This window comes from Pimephales promelas, chromosome 3 (genome assembly GCF_988280905.1).
Source record: "Pimephales promelas chromosome 3, fPimPro1.hap1.1, whole genome shotgun sequence".
NCBI classification, from domain to species: domain Eukaryota; kingdom Metazoa; phylum Chordata; class Actinopteri; order Cypriniformes; family Leuciscidae; genus Pimephales; species Pimephales promelas.
Genome location: NC_142771.1, coordinates 29,343,729 through 29,363,051, shown reverse-complemented (window position 1 = coordinate 29,363,051; position 19,323 = coordinate 29,343,729). Strand labels below are relative to the sequence as shown.

General features: G+C 39.2%; 3 protein-coding genes across 9 annotated transcripts in view; 2 read left to right on the top strand and 1 right to left on the bottom strand.

Annotated features, from left to right (window-relative positions):
- The window catches only part of llgl1 (LLGL scribble cell polarity complex component 1), a 41,114-nt gene extending 36,650 nt beyond the window's left edge, over window positions 1-4,464 (top strand). For 2 of the 3 annotated variants that reach the window (XM_039686560.2, XM_039686558.2), the window contains exon 23: window positions 2,907-4,464. The gene's annotated coding sequence lies outside the window, so the exon portion shown is untranslated. The remainder of the gene's footprint in view (window positions 1-2,906) is intronic. The other variant, XM_039686559.2, reaches the window with a different exon arrangement.
- A 1,965-nt stretch (window positions 4,465-6,429) lies between these two features.
- ccdc97 (coiled-coil domain containing 97) lies at window positions 6,430-10,840 on the bottom strand. 5 transcript variants are annotated; one of them, XM_039687841.2, is made up of 7 exons: window positions 10,705-10,840; window positions 10,428-10,544; window positions 9,743-9,895; window positions 9,342-9,669; window positions 8,426-8,668; window positions 7,612-7,735; window positions 6,430-6,690 (listed from the first exon to the last, which is right to left on the bottom strand). In XM_039687841.2, exons 2-7 carry the CDS (start codon window positions 10,530-10,532, stop codon window positions 6,549-6,551), a joined length of 1,095 nt encoding a protein of 364 aa, XP_039543775.2. In that variant the 5' UTR covers window positions 10,533-10,544; window positions 10,705-10,840; the 3' UTR covers window positions 6,430-6,548. The 5 variants fall into 5 exon arrangements, with proteins under 5 accessions (XP_039543775.2, XP_088984850.1, XP_039543774.2 ...); XM_089128724.1 differs by having other exon boundaries at window positions 9,743-9,892; XM_039687840.2 differs by having other exon boundaries at window positions 10,428-10,572; window positions 10,705-10,819.
- A 248-nt stretch (window positions 10,841-11,088) lies between these two features.
- Window positions 11,089-18,188, top strand: LOC148982040 (small ribosomal subunit protein uS7m-like). Its single transcript, XM_089128722.1, has 2 exons — window positions 11,089-11,195; window positions 17,553-18,188. The coding sequence occupies exons 1-2, from the start codon at window positions 11,139-11,141 to the stop codon at window positions 17,772-17,774; spliced, it is 279 nt and encodes a 92-aa protein (XP_088984848.1). The 5' UTR covers window positions 11,089-11,138; the 3' UTR covers window positions 17,775-18,188.
- Window positions 18,189-19,323: the final 1,135 nt, after the last annotated feature.

Here is a 19,323-nt window from a genome sequence, read left to right as displayed (position 1 = left end):
TCACAAATATGATGTTTTTTTTTCATAATCTTGGTTTTTAGGAGTATAGCATAACATGTGTGCATCGTTTTGTTCTCTTGCTAAGAGCAATGATTTTTGCTGTCTTTTATGAAGACTGGTATGAATCAGTGTTTGGTTAAAAATAGAAATCATATCTAGTGTTGGGAAAAAGTCAAGTGAATGACTTTTTTTTAATATACAAATTAATTTAGTGCCTGTGCATTTTCATTTTAAGTGCATGGTTTTGTTCAGAATATCTCGGAAATTCATTAATTTTATATACAGTGTATATATTTGTACATCTGTATCTTTTGTATACACACACACACACATATATGTATATATACAGTATATGTGTGTGTGTATATATATATATATATATAAATGTGTGTGTGTGTGTGTGTGTGTGTGTGTGTGTGTGTGTGTATATAATATGTATGTATGTGTGTATACGCTTACCTAAAGGATTATTAGGAACACCTGTTCAATTTCTCATTAATGCAATTATCTAATCAACCAATCACATGGCAGTTGCTTCAATGCATTTATGCCGAGTTCAGACTGCATGATTTTAGCCACGATTTTGGCTCGCCGACAGGTTTTGAGAAATCGCCGACAAATGCCCGAAATCACAGGCAAATCGGCGCTCGTTCACGCGAGTGACAATCACGCAGTGTGAATGAACAAAGACGCGAACTGAGAGAATCACCGACGAGTCGCCGACGCCCGTGAGATATTTGGCATGCTAAATATCTGGACCTGTCGGCGATTCAAAATCCTGCTGTGTGAAAGGTGTTTTGACTGAAAACTACATCGGCGATCACCGGCAGCCAGTGAGAGAGCAAGATGCAGAGCAGCAGGGAGTTCGGGGAGGAGTTATAGATCACATATCAACATGATATGGCATTGTTTCAACAAAAAAAGCTTCTTCTCGGTCTATTTGGACACAATAAATGGAAGAAAAATTAGTAGAAATTTGGCAGGAGCACTCGTGTCTGTTTCACCAGCTGTACCACAACCGGGTCGAAAAAAAAAGTCTCACATGAGAACTCCGGTCTTGCACGTGTGATGTCGCGCGTTATTTCCTTTTCATATCTCACGCGTGTTTGTTGTGAAATGTAGTTTGCGTGCAGCGTGCTAGACAGAGTCCGTCGGCGATTTTTCTAAAGTCATGCAGTGTGAAACCTTCTGTCACCGATCCATCGTCCAGTGTGAACACAGCAGCGACTGAATGCTGGCCAAGATAGTCATGCAGTGTGAAAAGAGCAGCGACCCGACTACTTTGAAAATCGTGCAGTCTGAAAGAGCCATAGGAGTGTGGTCCTGGTGAAGACAATCTCCTGAACTCCAAACTGAATGTCAGAAAGGGAAAGAAAGGTGATTTAAGCAATTATTTCACAGTATTTCACAATCTGCTCAGTGAAATGACCACTTGTTACAACCGAGGTATGCAGCAAAGCATTTGTGAAGCCACAGCACGCACAACCTTGAGGCGGATGGGCTACAACAGCAGAAGACCCCACCGGGTACCACTCATCTCCACTACAAATAGGAAAAAGAGGCTAGAATTTGCAAGAGCTCACCAAAATTGGACAGTTGAAGACTGGAAAAATGTTGCCTGGTCTGGTGAGTCTCCATTTCTGTTGAGACATTCAGATGGTAGAGGCAGAAATTGGTGTAAACAGAATGAAAACATGGATCCATCATGCCTTGTTACCACTGTGCAGGCTGGTGGTGGTGGTGTAATGGTGTGGGGGATGTTTTCTTGGCACACTTTAGGCCCCTTACTGCCAATTAGGCATCGTTTAAATGCCACAGACTACCTGAGCATTGTTTCTGACCATGTCCATCCCTTTATGGCCACCATGTACCCATCCTCTGATGACTACTTCCAGCAGGATAATGCACCATGTCACAATGCTCGAATCATTTCAAATTGGTTTCTTGAACATGTCAATGAGTTCACTGTAATGGCCCCACAGTCACCAGATCTCAACCCAATAGAGTATCTTTGGGATGGGGTGGAATGGGAGCTCCATGTCCTGGATGTGCATCCCACAAATCTCCATCAACTGTAAGATGCTATCCTATCAATATGGGCCAACCTTTCTAAAGAATGCTTTCAGCACCTTGTTGAATCAATGCCACGTAGAATTAAGGCAGTTCTGAAGGTGAAAGGGGGTCAAACACAGTATTAGTATGGTGTTCCTAATAATCCTTTAGGTGAGTGTATGTATTTCTGTGTACAAACTGTATATAAAATTAATGTCACACAATATCACATATTGTATATAAAACTAATGAATATCAGAGATATTCTGAACTAAATCATACATTTAAAATGAAAATTCATAAATTTTATATTGTGTGTATGTATATATATATATATACATACACACACCTACACACACATACACACACACACCATGTTTATATATTTCATTGCCAGAGATGCCCACCTCGTCCTATGCTTTGTGACTTTCTATATGCGACAGTAATTTCCCATTTGCTAATGATCACCACTTTATGCTTTACCCTTTAATCCCTCTCCTTGTGTAGTTAGTACGTGTATGCAGAGCTTCTCATGCACTCTTACGATTCCTGCAGTCCAAATTCCTCCAAGCTGGCTCAGTGGGGCATCTGCCTCTCTCTCATCCTACTCAGTTAAGCCTCAGGCATTATTATCTGAACTATACATGTACAGAAAATTAAGAACAGACCACGGTTTCCAGCGCTTTCATTTAGCCATAGCCATTTTACATTTGTTTTATTGTTCCTCTTTGCCTCCTTGTGGACAATTTTGGCAGTGCAGAATGGTTTGAGTGATTGTAAGATCAATTGCTGTGCCTGTGATTTATATATAATTGCATTTGTATTTAAGCCTTGATGAAGATGTTTCTTTTCAGGAGCAGTTATGGATGAAAACTCATCAGCTGAACTTGGATCTTAACAGAGCGGTTTGTGACTCCAGAAGTTGCACCAAACATTGTTCTTTTTTACAGTGGGAATTTTGCACTTTTTTCCACTGTGCCAAAAGACTGAATTATTCATTCTATTATCCTGTTCTCCTTAACCTTTCCTCCAGTTTTCATTTCCCACAACCATTGGTTCCTTTGAGGGGCCATAAAATGGTACATTTGAGAGGTGACTTTTAAAGAGATCAGGTGATAAAACAGCCAAGATGTGTTGCACAATGTCCGTACGACGGTAGGGGGGCTGCTTGCACTGACCCCTTGAAGTTTGTCTTTCAACATTCCTCTTTTCTCACGTCACCTCTCTTCTCACTGTGTGCCATTAATTTGCTTATGCTAAATCAAAATCGAAATACTTGTATTCAGAAGTCTTATCAGTCGATTTTTCCTAGAATACATGGCTGCTACAGTAAAGTTCATGAATCTTAATGGTACTTTAGGGCAAACAACTGCTCCACATAGGTTATGTTTATCATGGCACAACAGAAAATAACCATTAAAACATAATTAACTCATTTAGAAGCTGAAGCATATAAAGTGCCCTCCTCATTTACTAAGGAGAACGGTATATAGTCTGTATGAAACGTTTACTCCCCCCCCCTCCTTACAGCCTTTTTATCCATCTATCTATATATATATATGATACTGTGATGGTTTCTGACCACAAATCTATTGAAAAGTTCGAGTTATGGACCCTGTGGGTTTGATAGAGATATTTTCATTTCATTCAGTCATCTTTATTTTTTTTTTAATTAATGTCCCTTAACCACTTGCCATTGTAAGTAATTCTGGCAGTTAACTGTGAAGTGTGTAATTTGAAGGAACATGGTGTGTATGTAACCTTTCAGTATTCTCCTCTTTAATTCTAACTAGTTTGTTTTTTCCTCAGTATTAACACATTATGAAGGAGCTAATGACATTTTCTATTTACACAGTATTCTTTAGAATATTTTTTTATGGCTTATAAGGGTTGGTATTTTATAGATATTTCACTGGCGTTTAAGTAACTAGGCATTTCTAACACTGCATTTTGTGGGGCTCTTATAGACTGTGTAGTAGAAATGACTTCTATAGGTGGTAATGTAGCTAATAGAGGGAAAGAATCAATAGGACACGTGTTGCACAGACACATTTGGATGCTCAGATCAGATAATACAGATGTTAGTCAGTGTGCTTTTAGAAGTATGACTTGAAAAGGCTCTAGTTACATTGTAAAACTGCACATAAACAATTTGCTTGGTATTGACGCATCGTCACATTTCTCCATGCATATTCCCAGGTTTTTGTTTTGTTCGCTACATATCCAAGGGCCCTAACTAATTGTAGTTGATTTAATTTTTGTTTGTATATTTTTGCCTTACATAACCTTAACTTTCCATCCAGCACCCATCCTGTGAACGTATTTAATTTTTATTTTTCTTGTGTAGAATTTTAATTTGAGATATTGCAATGCTAATGAAATCTTGAATGTTAATAAAGTATTTACTCCATATTCTGTTGAATTGTCTGTTTGGTCTGGTCTGTATTCAAATTAGCAGTAAAACCAAATGCCATTTTATAGGTTATTGATGTTATACATGTAATTCTTTCTCCGCCATTGACAGAATCTGCTGTGTTTTTACTGTTATATGGTAGGGGGCGCTATTACACATCTTCTGAAAAATTACTGAACTTTTTTTTGTTGGGTGTGAGCAAAAACACGCTGTTTTTGATTGCGTCCCTTTAAAGGTGCATTGTGTAATATTTAGACACCATGAGGATCTGTTGACCAAAATCCAATGTCGTATACATAATTATGATTTCTGTAATGTATATAGCCCTTACATAATGAACCGTTATGTTTTTATTACCTTAGAACGAGCTGTTTCTATCTACATACACCGCGGGACCTCTTACACCGTGTCCTAACTACACGCGACGCGACGCCACGACCCGCGATAAAAGGTATCTTTTCCACGTTAATCAGAGTTTTTGTCCTAACCAGACGCGACGGCGACACGCGAAGTTTCTAATTTAGAAACGGTTCCTATTTCTGCGACGTCGCGGCTGACAGAATGAAGAAATGAATGAAGTGATGAAGTAAAGTGTCCGCTCATGACACGCTATTCTGAATGTGTGGCATCTCACAGTCGCGTCGCGTCTAGTGTGGACAGACACACTTGTTGTCGCTGGAATTTTATCGCGTCGCGTGTAGTTAGGACACGGTGTTACATTTAAATAGCCATTTTGTGCAGACATGTTTCTACAGTAACCCTAAACAGACAAACTACATAGCGCAGTTCGTCACTATGTTGTTCTTCGTACAAAGAAGCTGAAGTCAGCGAATAAAACCGACACAATGATGAACTAGTAGCAATAATATTCGCAATAACATATCATTTTACTGGATAATTAAGTAAACACCGTTTCTTAATTTATCTTTGTAAAGAAACCTCATTGCTTATCTGGCCACTCTCTCTGATGTCTCGGACGTCGACATATTTTCCTGCCGGCCGTGTAACTTCTGTTGGTTTCAATTCGTAACCTCACCACCTTGCCACTAAAAATGACACCCTGCACCTTTAAATGCAAATGAGCTGCTGCATCCCGCTCAAGTTCTGAAGATGGTCGATCCTTTACAGGAGTTTCGTATGCTACAATTTCACGTTCCAAAATCAAAAGAAATAACCACCAGTAGTGTGGTAGATGCACCAGACTCAAAAATAATGTATTACTCTAAAATAGTGTCTGTTGTTTCTATTGATCTCTTGCATGTTCAGATATGCGTTCAACAAAATATTTTAGGGGCAATAAAATTTTGATGAAAATTATCAAACGCTGAAGGTGGCTGGTAACAGGTCTCTCAAGTTTTGAAGACAGGCAAGAGTGACACCCAAAAGAGTGAAAGACTTTGATCTTAGAAGACAAATGCAATGATTAATGCATCCATGGCCAGGATATAATTATAAAATATGACATGATTTTAAAAGCGACCTACTGTATAACATCTTCAATGCAATATATACACTTTACTTTATTTAGTGCTAATACAATTAAGATTATAAAATTATTAAGCCAATTTGGAGATAGAGATGTTTATAATGTAAACTTGATGCTTTTTTTTTCATTGGTTGCTGCGCTAAAACTTACCCAGATACAGTGTTGCTATTTTCTGATTGGGTATTGAGTAGCCTTTTTCTTTATTTTTTTGATTGGCTGATAAGTAGCAGGCTCGACTAACAATGCCGGGGGAGACACTTGATTCCTGCCGAATAGTGAGTGGGACACCACCAAAGAAATTTTGGGCACTGCGGCATATTAAATGCATTTTAAACAGTTTTCCCTGTGAGATATACAATGTCTGGCGGGAGTGTGTGACAAAAAAACGAAATGAGTGACTGTCAAAAGTGCTCGTCTTCTATGGCCAGACCAGCATCTGAACAAAAAGACAAAAAGAATTCCCTCAAATGTGACCAACTACACCTTGAAAAATAGTACACTTTTATTAAAGACAATTAAGTGTTGATAATCACATTTAACCTACACAAACAAAATAGCAAACAGGAGAAATGTGAAAATCATTCTGAACATAAAGGGCTATTGCATCATGTCATCCTCCTCCTCTTCTTCTTCTTCCTCCTCTTCTACCTGATGATCATCATCATCATCAAAATAGCGCTCCTCCGCATCATGGCTTACGATATCCAGGTTATCAAAATCTGGATTCCCATCCACTTCACTGCAATGAAAATATCAATGTTATTTAAGATATTAGAGCTAAAACATGAGCAATTAATACACTACAGTTTGCATTACATAGCATAATTAAAGGGATAGTTGACTCAAAAATTAAAATTAGCCCATGATCTTCTCACCCTCAAGTCAACCTATGTGTATATGACAGAAGAATACAATCGAAGTTATATTAAAAAATTCCCTGGCTCTTCCAAGATAGCCATAATGGCCGTGAATGGCTGTTTCTGTTTTGAAGATAAAAGTGTTTATCTATTCATCATAAAAAAGCACCACACGGCTCCGGGGGGGTTAATAAAGGCCTTCTGAAGCGACGCGTTTGTGTAAGAAAAATATTAATATTTAACATGTTACAAAGTAAAATTCTAGCTTCCGGCTAGACAGCCATACAGCCTAAAGTGCAATTTATGCAACTTATGACATCAGACGTAGTGTAGTGTGTCATGGCATAGCGTAAATATCAGCAGTATGTTGCATTAAAGACTCAAGTCAAATCCGTATGTTCGTTTGGCCAGAAGCTAATAAATACTAGCTAGTTATTTTACTTATAAAACATATAAACTTTTACTTACAAAGTTTTAAATATTAATATTTTATTTTAAGCACTTTTATGATGGATAGATGCACTTTTATGGACTTCAAACCGAAACAGCCATTATAAAGCTTGGAAGAGCCAGGACATTTTTTTTTTTTTTTTAATACAACTCCGATTGTACTCGTCTAAAAGAAGAATGTCATATACACCTGGCTTCAGGGTGAGTAAATCATGGGCTAATTTTCATCCCTTTAACAACTAATTTGCAGAGAAAGACATTGTGCCAAAGCTTAATATTGTTCTCAGAATTTGATATTAAATTAGACCTAATTGATACTAAAACTGGAGAATGAGTAAGTCCTCTGATTTAACCTGTAGTTGAAGTCATCTTTTCCATCCAAGAAGCGCTGATGCATTTGACTCAGGAACTCCTCCCTCAGCATGGCTTTCTCTTCTGTAGTCGGCTCCCACTCCGCCGGTCTGGGTTCCTCACATTCTAGAACACACACATAAACTGGCATATGTGGTTTACGTGAACTCTCTACAGGCGTAATGGTTTTTATACTGTACAAACTGTATATTCTATTCCCCTAAACCAACCCATCACAGAAAACGTTCTGCATTTTTTTTGAATGTTAAAAAAACCCAAAAAACATTTAGTGTGTTTTTTAAGCCATTTGTTTTTACGACGACAACACCTTTATGTCCTCATAAACCACAAATGCCAGATCACACTAGCCTGGTTAAAACCAGACCATTCTCAGTTGTCTCTGCACAGACTTCTCCCAAATCATCTCCAGTCCAGCAGCGAGCACCACTAACTCCGCCTCCGTTTCCCTCGTAAGCTGATATTAGTATTTTAACGTTCCCTATGATAAAAACTGTTTGTGAAAAAAATATTTTAATAGTATGGTTCTAGCGGTTATAGTGTTCTAATGTTTAACTATAACTGCCACACCCCTGTAGTTCCACGGTGGCATCCATCTTTGTAAATGTACAAAATCTGCTTCACCGTCGCTGTGCTGTCGTCGTGTAAAACCTGCCCCAACGTTTCTGATTGGTGCCACGGTTTTGACAGATTAGAAATGAGCTATTAATCCAGACTAACTTGCTGAGCAAATCTAAATTTGCCGGAAGTTGTCTGAGTTTTCCCAGGCTAAGATCACACACAAGTTATGACTCATACCTTCCTCATCCGACTCCTCCACTGCACACTGCTCTCTCTCCTCCTGCTCCTCCAGGCGGTTCTGGATGAGTTTCTCCTGGTAGGAGTTGATAAGCAGGTCAGCGAGTCCCCCTGGGCCGTTGTTCCTCATGGCCGCCTCTGAACGCTGCAGGATGTCCTCTTCACTGAGATACTGTCCGATGTACTGCTCGTACAGCAGTGGATCTCGCACACGCATCTGCTCCTCGCTGAAGTACTGGCCCTCTACCGAGACAACGTTTTTGAGGAAGACAGAAGCATCTTCTAAGTAAAAAATCATGCTATTCTTGCCATAAGCATTTCTTCAGCGAGAGGGGTTATTTTATAGATTTTTACTTGCCGTTTTAAAATGAAAAGTTGAATTATTAAATTAAAAAGATATTACTACTAATTTGGAAATGATGCATTAAATTGATCAACTGACACTAAAGACATATGTTACAAAAAGATTTCTTTTTCAAATAAATGCTGTTCTTTTGAACTGACTAATTCATCAAACAATCCTCAATCCACAAAAGTATTAAACTGTTTTCACTGATAGAAATAATAATGTTTCATAAGCAGCGAATCAGATCATGTGACACTGCAGACTGGAGTAATGAAGCTGAAAATTCAGTTTAGCCATCACAGGAATAAATTAAAATAGAAAACAGTGATTTTAAATTGTATTACTACTTGCTGTATTTTTGATCACATAAATGCAGCCTTGATGAGCAGAAGAGACACTTTTGAACTGTAGTGTACTGTATTTATTTATTGAATCCCACTTGAATGCCAATGCATTATGGGATTCAAGTGATGCTGCGTTAGAATTTGGCTGAAATTAGTCCGAATCTTAACGGCGGTATCCCGATGCAACCTTCAGGAACACACTTCGAAGAACCTGTGCTTAGCTTACCCTTCTGAAGAGCACGAAGAGCTGCATATCGATGGTTCCGGATCCTTGTCCGGTCTGCTGTGCCAGATGCCCGTCTCTGAATCTCCTTGCAGTAATACTGCACCCTGCAGTCACTGCTCAGGTATGAGAAAGCGTCCATGTGCTCTGGCTTCAGATGGGCCTGATAGCGCTCTAGAAAGACTAAGGGCTTGGATTTGTACTGATCCATTAAAAGCATCTTCCTCTCCTCCAGAGTTAAATCTGGCTCCCCCAGCTGCTGGCTTTTCACTGGACTCCCACTGGCTGCTACTGCCTCAATCATGGCGGTCAGACAGCTGGATGGCTCATCCTGAGAAAAACAAGCAACAGGGTTAGAATCATGTACAGAATTATATTGCATGTATAGTTCATGTGCTGAACACCTGCAGATTTGGGGAGTAGCTTGTAGTGTTTTGGGCATCCTTAGCATCTGTTTCAGGAGGACATTTTTCTTGAGGAGCAGGTTCATTGCTGTTGCCACCAGATGTATTAGGTTTAGTGCATGGCTCGATTTCTCCCCACAGTACGGTCTTCTGCTATAGAGGAGCATCCACAGAGATTCAAGAGGTTAGAATCATTTTGGGCCATTATTATATACAAATAAACAATAACAGTATCTAGGCATATGAAATTACTTGAGTGAGAAAAGCTAGCATCTTGTCTTCATTGTCACTTTTCTCTCTATTTCTTTATTTAAAATCATGATGTAGCTGAACTACAGAATACAGACTATAAATTTGATTTAATATGTTAATCTCTAGTTGTGTTCCTAAGTTATGTGTCAAGAATTGTATCATCATAACCCATAACATTTTCTTTAGTTTTTTAATGATGAACTATAACTTAAAAATGTTATCAACATAATAAGTGAATTCTTCGATTGTAAGCAAATGTCATCGTATACTTTGTTTATTAGTAATGGATTATGTTGAAATTTGCACTTGGAATTTGACAGTAAAACTTTACTTTAGAATCAAAATGTTTTGACTATTTTGACAGAAGGAGTCTTGTGTCAATTGTCGACGCAAATGAGCTGAGCAGATGTGTGTGATGACATCTCTCTCTCACCTGCAGATCTGGAGAGTGTGTCGATCTCTGGTCTGACTCTTTACTGCAGCTCTTCATGTTGTCAGCCTCATTGGGTTTGATACATGGCTCGATTTCTCCCCACATTTTTGTCTTCCACTACCGAAAACAGTTTTAGTGCTAACTGCTGTTGATATACCACAGATAATTTTATTCTGCCAAATAACGCTAATGATATAATGTGCAACTATGCCTACGGAAAGACGTAAATAATCTCGGTTTTATTTGTAGTGGTAGGATATGTTACGGACATCCCTACCTCTTAATGTACTCCTTTTACATTGGTCCTTTTAAACGTTATGTATTTAAAACAACCACAACAACAACAGTATCGTTTAACGTTCTGCCCGTCAGCCACACTACTATCAGTTCCGTGTGGAACATCATTGCAGATGGGTGGTTCCGTTTATTTCAACCTGTGTAAATACACCATTGTCCAGTAGATGGCGACATACGCCAACACTCCCTTATATTACAGCGACAGCTTTCCGAATCATAAAGTACAGGGGTTTCAGCGTTTCAGTCCCGCGACGCACACGGGGCGTTTCCGAGGGTGTGGCCATCACACCCCTTTCCAAAAAAAATAAATAAAAATAAATGATTTGCAGGTCACCGCACATGCGCAGAGTATAGTGCCTTCTTCCCGCGCGCTTTTCAAATTACTGAACTGATTGTTGATGATGTCTATGGATAATGGAGAGCAGACTGGTTAAACAGCCATGGACAATTAAGGACAAAACAGCGGATTCGGTAATTTTTTGAGGGTTTATTATGATCAAGAACCAAACGTTTTGTGAAGGTTTTGTAAAAGATTTTGTTTTTGTAAAAAGTTTTTGTAAAAGATGCAGAAGGAAGATTCTAATGTAAGGAGTGGTTTCACGTGAGATAACGTTACTTGTCCTAACTGTACAGATACCTGTGTGTGTGTTTACAGGGGTTTCATGAAATACCTGTCCTAACTGTACATTTGCATCAGATACCTGTGTGTGTGTTTACAGGGGTTTCATGCTATACCTGTCCTAACTGTACATGTGCATCAGATACCTGTGTGTGTGTTTACAGGGGCTTCACGCGATACCTGTCCTAACTGTACATGTGCATCAGATACCTGTGTGTGTGTTTACAGGTGCTTCACGTCTGAGTGCAAAAATGGAGGCTAGACCCTTCCAGAGCTGAGATATCGAAACTCAAAAATTCAACCCGAAAAAAACAACAACAGTGGTACCCCTATATTTTTTTTTTTTCGGGCGAAAAATTAAGTTTCTCCAATCTTCTCAAAACTCTGGATTCTGATAGAGGGCCATGAGACTTAAACCTGAGTGCAAAAATGGAGGCTCTAGACCCTTCCAGAGCTGAGATATCGAAACTCAAAAATTTGACCCGAAAAAAAAAAAACGACAGTGGTACCCCTTTCGTTTTTTGTTTTTTTTTTCGGACGAAAAATTAAGTTTCTCCAATCTTCTCAAAACTCTGGATTCTGATAGAGGGCCATGAGACTTAGACCTGAGTGCAAAAATGGAGGCTCTAGACCCTTCCAGAGCTGAGATATCGAAACTCAAAAATTCGACCCGAAAAAAAAAACGACAGTGGTACCCCTTTCGTTTTTTTTTTCGGGCGAAAAATGAAGTTTCTCCAATCTTCTCAAAACTCTGGATTCTGATAGAGGGCCATGAGACTTAAACCTGAGTGCAAAAATGGAGGCTCTAGACCCTTCCAGAGCTGAGATATCGAAACTCAAAAATTCGACCCGAAAAAAAAACGACAGTGGTACCCCTTTCGTTTTTTTTTTTCGGGCGAAAAATGAAGTTTCTCCAATCTTCTCAAAACTCTGGATTCTGATAGAGGGCCATGAGACTTAAACCTGAGTGCAAAAATGGAGGCTCTAGACCCTTCCAGAGCTGAGATATCGAAACTCAAAAATTTGACCCGAAAAATAAACGACAGTGGTACCCCTTTCGTTTTTTTGTTTTTTGGGCGAAAAATTAAGTTTCTCTAATCTTCTCAAAACTCTGGATTCTGATAGAGGGCCATGAGACTTAAACCTGAGTGCAAAAATGGAGGCTCTAGACCCTTCCAGAGCTGAGATATCGAAACTCAAATATTCGACCCGAAAAAAAAAACGACAGTGGTACCTCTTTCGTTTTTGTTTTTTTTTTCGGGCGAAAAATTAAGTTTCTCCAATCTTCTCAAAACTCTGGATTCTGATAGAGGGCCATGAGACTTAAACCTGAGTGCAAAAATGGAGGCTCTAGACCCTTCCAGAGCTGAGATATCGAAACTCAAATATTCGACCCGAAAAAAAAAACGACAGTGGTACCCCTTTCGTTTTTTTTTTTTCGGGCGAAAAATTAAGTTTCTCCGATCTTCTCAAAACTCTGGATTCTGTTAGAGGGCCATGAGACTTAGACCTGAGTGCAAAAATGGAGGCTCTAGACCCTTCCAGAGCTGAGATATCGAAACTCAAAAATTCGACCCGAAAAAAAAAAACGACAGTGGTACCCCTTTCGTTTTTTTTTTCGGACGAAAAATTAAGTTTCTCCAATCTTCTCAAAACTCTGGATTCTGATAGAGGGCCATGAGACTTAGACCTGAGTGCAAAAATGGAGGCTCTAGACCCTTCCAGAGCTGAGATATCGAAACTCAAAAATTCGACCCGAAAAAAAAAACGACAGTGGTACCCCTTTCGTTTTTTTTTTCGGGCGAAAAATGAAGTTTCTCCAATCTTCTCAAAACTCTGGATTCTGATAGAGGGCCATGAGACTTAAACCTGAGTGCAAAAATGGAGGCTCTAGACCCTTCCAGAGCTGAGATATCGAAACTCAAAAATTTGACCCGAAAAATAAACGACAGTGGTACCCCTTTCGTTTTTTGTTTTTTTCGGGCGAAAAATTAAGTTTCTCCAATCTTCTCAAAACTCTGGATTCTGATAGAGGGCCATGAGACTTAAACCTGAGTGCAAAAATGGAGGCTCTAGACCCTTCCAGAGCTGAGATATCGAAACTCAAATATTCGACCCGAAAAAAAAAATGACAGTGGTACCTCTTTCGTTTTTGTTTTTTTTTTCGGGCGAAAAATTAAGTTTCTCCAATCTTCTCAAAACTCTGGATTCTGATAGAGGGCCATGAGACTTAAACCTGAGTGCAAAAATGGAGGCTCTAGATCCTTCCAGAGCTGAGATATCGAAACTCAAAAATTCGACCCGAAAAAAGAAAAAACAGTGGTACCCCTTTCGTTTTTTTTTTTCGGGCGAAAAATGAAGTTTCTCCAATCTTCTCAAAACTCTGGATTCTGATAGAGGGCCATGCGACTTAAACCTGAGTGCAAAAATGGAGGCTCTAGACCCTTCCAGAGCTGAGATATCGAAACTCAAAAATTTGACCCAAAAAATAAACGACAGTGGTACCCCTTTCGTTTTTTTTTTTTTTCGGGCGAAAAATTAAGTTTCTCCAATCTTCCCAAAACTCTGGATTCTGATAGAGGGCCATGAGACTTAGACTTGAGTGCAAAAATGGAGGCTCTAGACCCTTCCAGAGCTGAGATATCGAAACTCAAATATTCGACCCGAAAAAAAAACGACAGTGGTACCTCTTTCGTTTTTGTTTTTTTTTTCGGGCGAAAAATTAAGTTTCTCCAATCTTCTCAAAACTCTGGATTCTGATAGAAGGCCATGAGACTTAGACCTGAGAGCAAAAATGGAGGCTCTAGACCTTTCCAGAGCTGAGATATCGAAACTCAAAAATTCGACCCGAAAAAAAAACGTTAGTGGTACCCCTTTCGTTTTTTTTTTTTTCGGGCGAAAAATTAAGTTTCTCCAATCTTCTCAAAACTCTGGATTCTGATAGAGGGCCACAAGACTTTGACCTGAGTGCAAAAATGGAGGCTCTAGCCCCTTCCAGAGCTGAGATATCGAAACTGAAAAATTCGGCCCGAAAAAAAAAACGACAGTGTTACCCCTTACGTTTTTTTTCGTTTTCGGGCGAAAAATCAAGTTTCTCCAATCTTCCCAAAACTCTGGATTATGATAGAGGGCCGCGAGACTTTGACCTGAGCGCAAAAATGGAGGATCTAGACCCTTCCAGAGCTGAGATATCGAAACTCAAAATTTCGACCCGAAAAAAAACCGACAGTGTTACCCCTTACGTTTTTTTTCGTTTTCGGGCGAAAAATCAAGTTTCTCCAATCTTCTCAAAACTCTGGATTATGATAGAGGGCCGCGAGACTTTGACCTGAGCGCAAAAATGGAAGCTCTAGACCCTTCCAGAGCTGAGATATCGAAACTCAAAATTTCGACCCGAAAAAAAAACGACAGTGTTACCCCTTACGTTTTTTTTCGTTTTCGGGCGAAAAATCAAGTTTCTCCAATCTTCTCAAAACTCTGGATTATGATAGAGGGCCGCGAGACTTTGACCTGAGCGCAAAAATGGAGGCTCTAGACCTTTCCAGAGCTGAGATATCGAAACTCAAAAATTCGACCCGAAAAAAAAACGTTAGTGGTACCCCTTTCGTTTTTTTTTTTTCGGACGAAAAATTAAGTTTCTCCAATCTTCTCAAAACTCTGGATTCTGATAGAGGGCCACAAGACTTTGACCTGAGTGCAAAAATGGAGGCTCTAGCCCCTTCCAGAGCTGAGATATCGAAACTGAAAAATTCGGCCCGAAAAAAAAAACGACAGTGTTACCCCTTACGTTTTTTTTCGTTTTCGGGCGAAAAATCAAGTTTCTCCAATCTTCTCAAAACTCTGGATTATGATAGAGGGCCGCGAGACTTTGACCTGAGCGCAAAAATGGAGGCTCTAGACCTTTCCAGAGCTGAGATATCGAAACTCAAAAATTCGACCCGAAAAAAAAAACGTTAGTGGTACCCCTTTCGTTTTTTTTTTTTCGGACGAAAAATTAAGTTTCTCCAATCTTCTCAAAACTCTGGATTCTGATAGAGGGCCACAAGACTTTGACCTGAGTGCAAAAATGGAGGCTCTAGCCCCTTCCAGAGCTGAGATATCGAAACTGAAAAATTCGGCCCGAAAAAAAAAACGACAGTGTTACCCCTTACGTTTTTTTTTCGTTTTCGGGCGAAAAATCAAGTTTCTCCAATCTTCCCAAAACTCTGGATTATGATAGAGGGCCGCGAGACTTTGACCTGAGCGCAAAAATGGAGGCTCTAGACCCTTCCAGAGCTGAGATATCGAAACTGAAATATTCGGCCCAAAAAAAAAACCCACAGTGGTACCCCTTACGTTTTTTTTTTTTTTCGGGCGAAAAATTAAGTTTCTCCAATCTTCCCAAAACTCTGGATTCTGATAGAGGGCCATGAGACTTAGACTTGAGTGCAAAAGTGGAGGCTCTAGCCCCTTCCAGAGCTGAGATATTGAGATCCCATGTAGCATTTATGCCATTATAAATATCTCAATATCTCAGCTCTGGAAGGATCTAGAGACTCCATTTTTGCACTCAGGTCTAAGTCTTTATATTTCCTGCTTTATATTTTGGGGTGAAGTGTGACCAGGATCTGGTTTTGTTGAGATTCACACACTGACTGTGGTGTGTGTGTGTGTGTGTGTGCACCTGCTGTCTGGTCTAGTAAACAGTAGTGCAGTGCCAGATCAATGCTGTGTGTAATAAGCCCAGCAGTGTTTATGTGGATGAGTGCGTGTTGGTGTTGATTCTGTCCTCTTCACATCCGTTCCTCCACTCCTCCAGCACCTGACTGCCAGCACTCACTTCAGTCCCTAATATGAAGACATGTTGTGATGGATCCGTGTCAATATTGGGATTCTGATAACACCTGGTTTGGCCTATACATCCTTTAACATATCTCAGCTCTGGAAGGGTCTAGAGACCCCATTTTTGCACTCAGGTCAAAGTCTCGCGGCCCTCTATCAGAATTCAGATTTTCAAGAAGATCAGAGAAACTCAAAATTTCGACCAAAAAAAAAAAAAACGACAGTGGTACCCCTTTCGTTTTTTTTGGGGGGGTGAAAAATTAAGTTCCTCCAATCTTCTCAAAACTCTGTATTCTGATAGAGGGCCATGAGATTTAGACCTGAGTGCAAAAATGGAGGCTCTAGACCCTTCCAGAGCTGAGATATTGAGATCCCACGTAGCATGTATGCCATTATAAAAATCTCAATATCTCAGCTCTGGAAGGGTCTAGAGCCTCCATTTTTGCACTCAGGTCAAAGTCTCATGGCCCTCTATCAGAATACAGAGTTTCAAGAATAGGATGGATAGAGGAAAGGATAGATTTTGAAGGAATCCATAAGATTTGCACAATTTTTAAAAATGTTTTGTCAGCGATTGTATTTACACTGCAAAACAAGTAATTAGGCCTATCCGTTTCCATTAAAAATATACTGTATGAACATCATAAAATATATGTTAGCCTTATAGACATAATTGCATTTTTCATTTTAAACATTTAAAAATACTACAGTATTTGGCGAGTGGAAAAGAATGAGAATAACTCATCTCTGAAAACTTTCCCTGAAATATATTTGATAAAATTTAGCTTTTTCATATAGTTTTTAATTTTAAAACAAGAAAAGGATACTGAATGATGTTTAGGAATGTAATCTGACGGCACAAATGGCATTTATAGTCATATATTGTTAAACATGGTATCACATGGGAATATGCATATGGAAATGATATGCAGATTATGTTTTGCTTGGTAAAACTAGGCGTTGTAAGTGCTATATTCTGGGCTTCTTGCGTACACAGAATTAAATGGATGTAAAGTTTTATACATGAGTTGTATATCTACAATTCTCAGTTAAATTCAGAATCAGTGTTCGATTAATAGGATTATAAATGGCCAACATTGATATAAAATATCTTGAGAAACATGACTGAATATTTAATTGTATTTATTTAACAAAATAATGACAATGGAAACAAAACAAAATTGTGACGAATATAACATTTATCTTCAACATTTTTTAACTGAAATTGTACCATTTTATCCAGACAGAGTGATTTATAGTACATGGATATAATACAGTATTTTGCAGCTTTCTGAATATAATTGTTGTAATTGTAATGTAATTGATGGTATCTGATATGATTCCTGGAGCTTGATGACGAGTCTCACTCTCAGTTTTTGTCCTCGCAGGTTCCCGTCCCTCTCAAGGATAATCGGCGGCGTTTTCTGGCCATGAAGTGGTTGATCACAGAATGCAGAGACAACAAGCACCGCCGCACACACATGTACGAGAAACTCTCGCAGGAGCTGCTGGCCGCCTTCGCTAATGAGGGAAATGTGGTGAAGCGCAAACAAGAACTTCACAAGATGGCCGAAGCCAACCGGGCGTACGCACACTACCGCTGGTGGTAGAGTTAGTTCAGGACTGACGGCATCAGGAGTTTGGATGAGATGAAAAGGACATGAGAAAATCTGTCATCTTGTTTGTCTTTGAATGAAAGTAAATTATAAAAAGTCACATTTCCATTTTTGACCTGGAATTCTTCACAAGAGTCGAACAGTGTGAACGACAATGATCTTAGACATCTCATTACATGTTTATGAGGTTTCGATGGTAAACTTGTGCAAAAAGTGTTTAAGTGGCATCAAGAGAACTGTCTGAGGAATCAATCAGACTAAAACCAGCTGGACAGGAGCTTATTTTTATACTTTCAAATGCAACTTTTTTTTTTTTGCATATCACCTGACTTGATGTTAACATTTCAATCCAGTGGATCTTCATCAGATCAAAATTATGCGAAATAAAAATATAACTCTGAAAACTTACTGGAATGCTTTATTCTTTTTTAAGCTTGTTTAAATAGGAAAATGCTTAAGAGTTTGATGCTTGGTTTCACAGACAGCAGTTTATACGTTTACACGACAATGGTATGCTTAAAATGGAGAAGTTTTTTCTTTGAGTTTTCTCTGTACAGACGACACCATTCAGATGACACAGATCCACGAAAATGACTGAAAAACGCTGTATTCTGCTGGCAGGAACGCTGTAAACGCTGTATTCTTCTGGCAGGCCACTAGATGGCGATGAAACCATAAGATGAAACACTATAGACTGAACATGACGTCATCGTCTTTTGTTTGTTATTGCTGTTTACATGGAGACCATTTTTGAAAACTTGCACCTTGAAATCTGTTTGCAAAACTTTGCTTTTTCAGGCACCCAAAATGCCGTTGTTGTGTAAACGGACAGCCAAACGCATAAAAAGTTTCAAGTTTTTAGTTGAAAACATTAGTATAAACAGCCCCTTAGATTAAGCCCGGAATAGCCCTAAATTCAATTAGGCCGTTTAACCCATTCAGACCCTGTGTCCATTACAATGGACATCACATGTCAGCCCCCTTTTTTTAACTTCTGGAGCATTTCACAATGGACAAAAATGGAGGCTCTAGCCCCTTCCAGAGCTGAGATATCGAAACTCAAAAATTCGGCCCGAAAAAAAAAGCGACAGTGGTACCCCTTACGTTTTTTTTTTTTCGGGCGAAAAATTAAGTTTCTCCAATCTTCTCAAAACTCTGGATTATGATAGAGGGCCACAAGACTTTGACCTGAGTGCAAAAATGGAGGCTCTAGACCCTTCCAGAGCTGAGATATCGAAATTCAAAATTTCGACCCGAAAAAAAAAAACGACAGTGTTACCCCTTTTGGTTTTTTTCATTTTTGGGCGAAAAATTAAGTTTCTTCAATCTTCTCAAAACTCTGGATTATGATAGAGGGCTGTGAGACTTTGACCTGAGTGCAAAAATGGAGGCTCTAGACCCTTCCAGAGCTGAGATATCGAAACTCAAAAATTTGACCCGAAAAAAAAAAACGACAGTGGTACCCCTTTCGTTTTTTTTTTCGGGCTAAAAATTGAGTTTCTCCAATCTTCTCAAAACTCTGGATTCTGATAGAGGGCCATGA

What these genes read in the sequence shown, in the direction of transcription:
- LOC148982040 (XM_089128722.1), top strand. Translation starts at nt 11,139, where the DNA reads ATGGAGAGCAGACTGGTTAAACAGCCATGGACAATTAAGGACAAAACA. An exon ending in AGGACAAAACAGCGGATTCG is followed by an intron (nt 11,196 to 17,552) that starts GTAATTTTTTGA and finishes TTGTCCTCGCAG; the next exon opens with GTTCCCGTCCCTCTCAAGGA.
- ccdc97 (XM_039687841.2), bottom strand. Translation starts at nt 10,532, where the DNA reads ATGTGGGGAGAAATCGAGCCATGTATCAAACCCAATGAGGCTGACAAC. An exon ending in TCTTCGTGCTCTTCAGAAGG is followed by an intron (nt 8,669 to 9,341) that starts GTAAGCTAAGCA and finishes TTGTCTCGGTAG; the next exon opens with AGGGCCAGTACTTCAGCGAG. An exon ending in AAAGATGACTTCAACTACAG is followed by an intron (nt 6,691 to 7,611) that starts GTTAAATCAGAG and finishes TTTTCATTGCAG; the next exon opens with TGAAGTGGATGGGAATCCAG.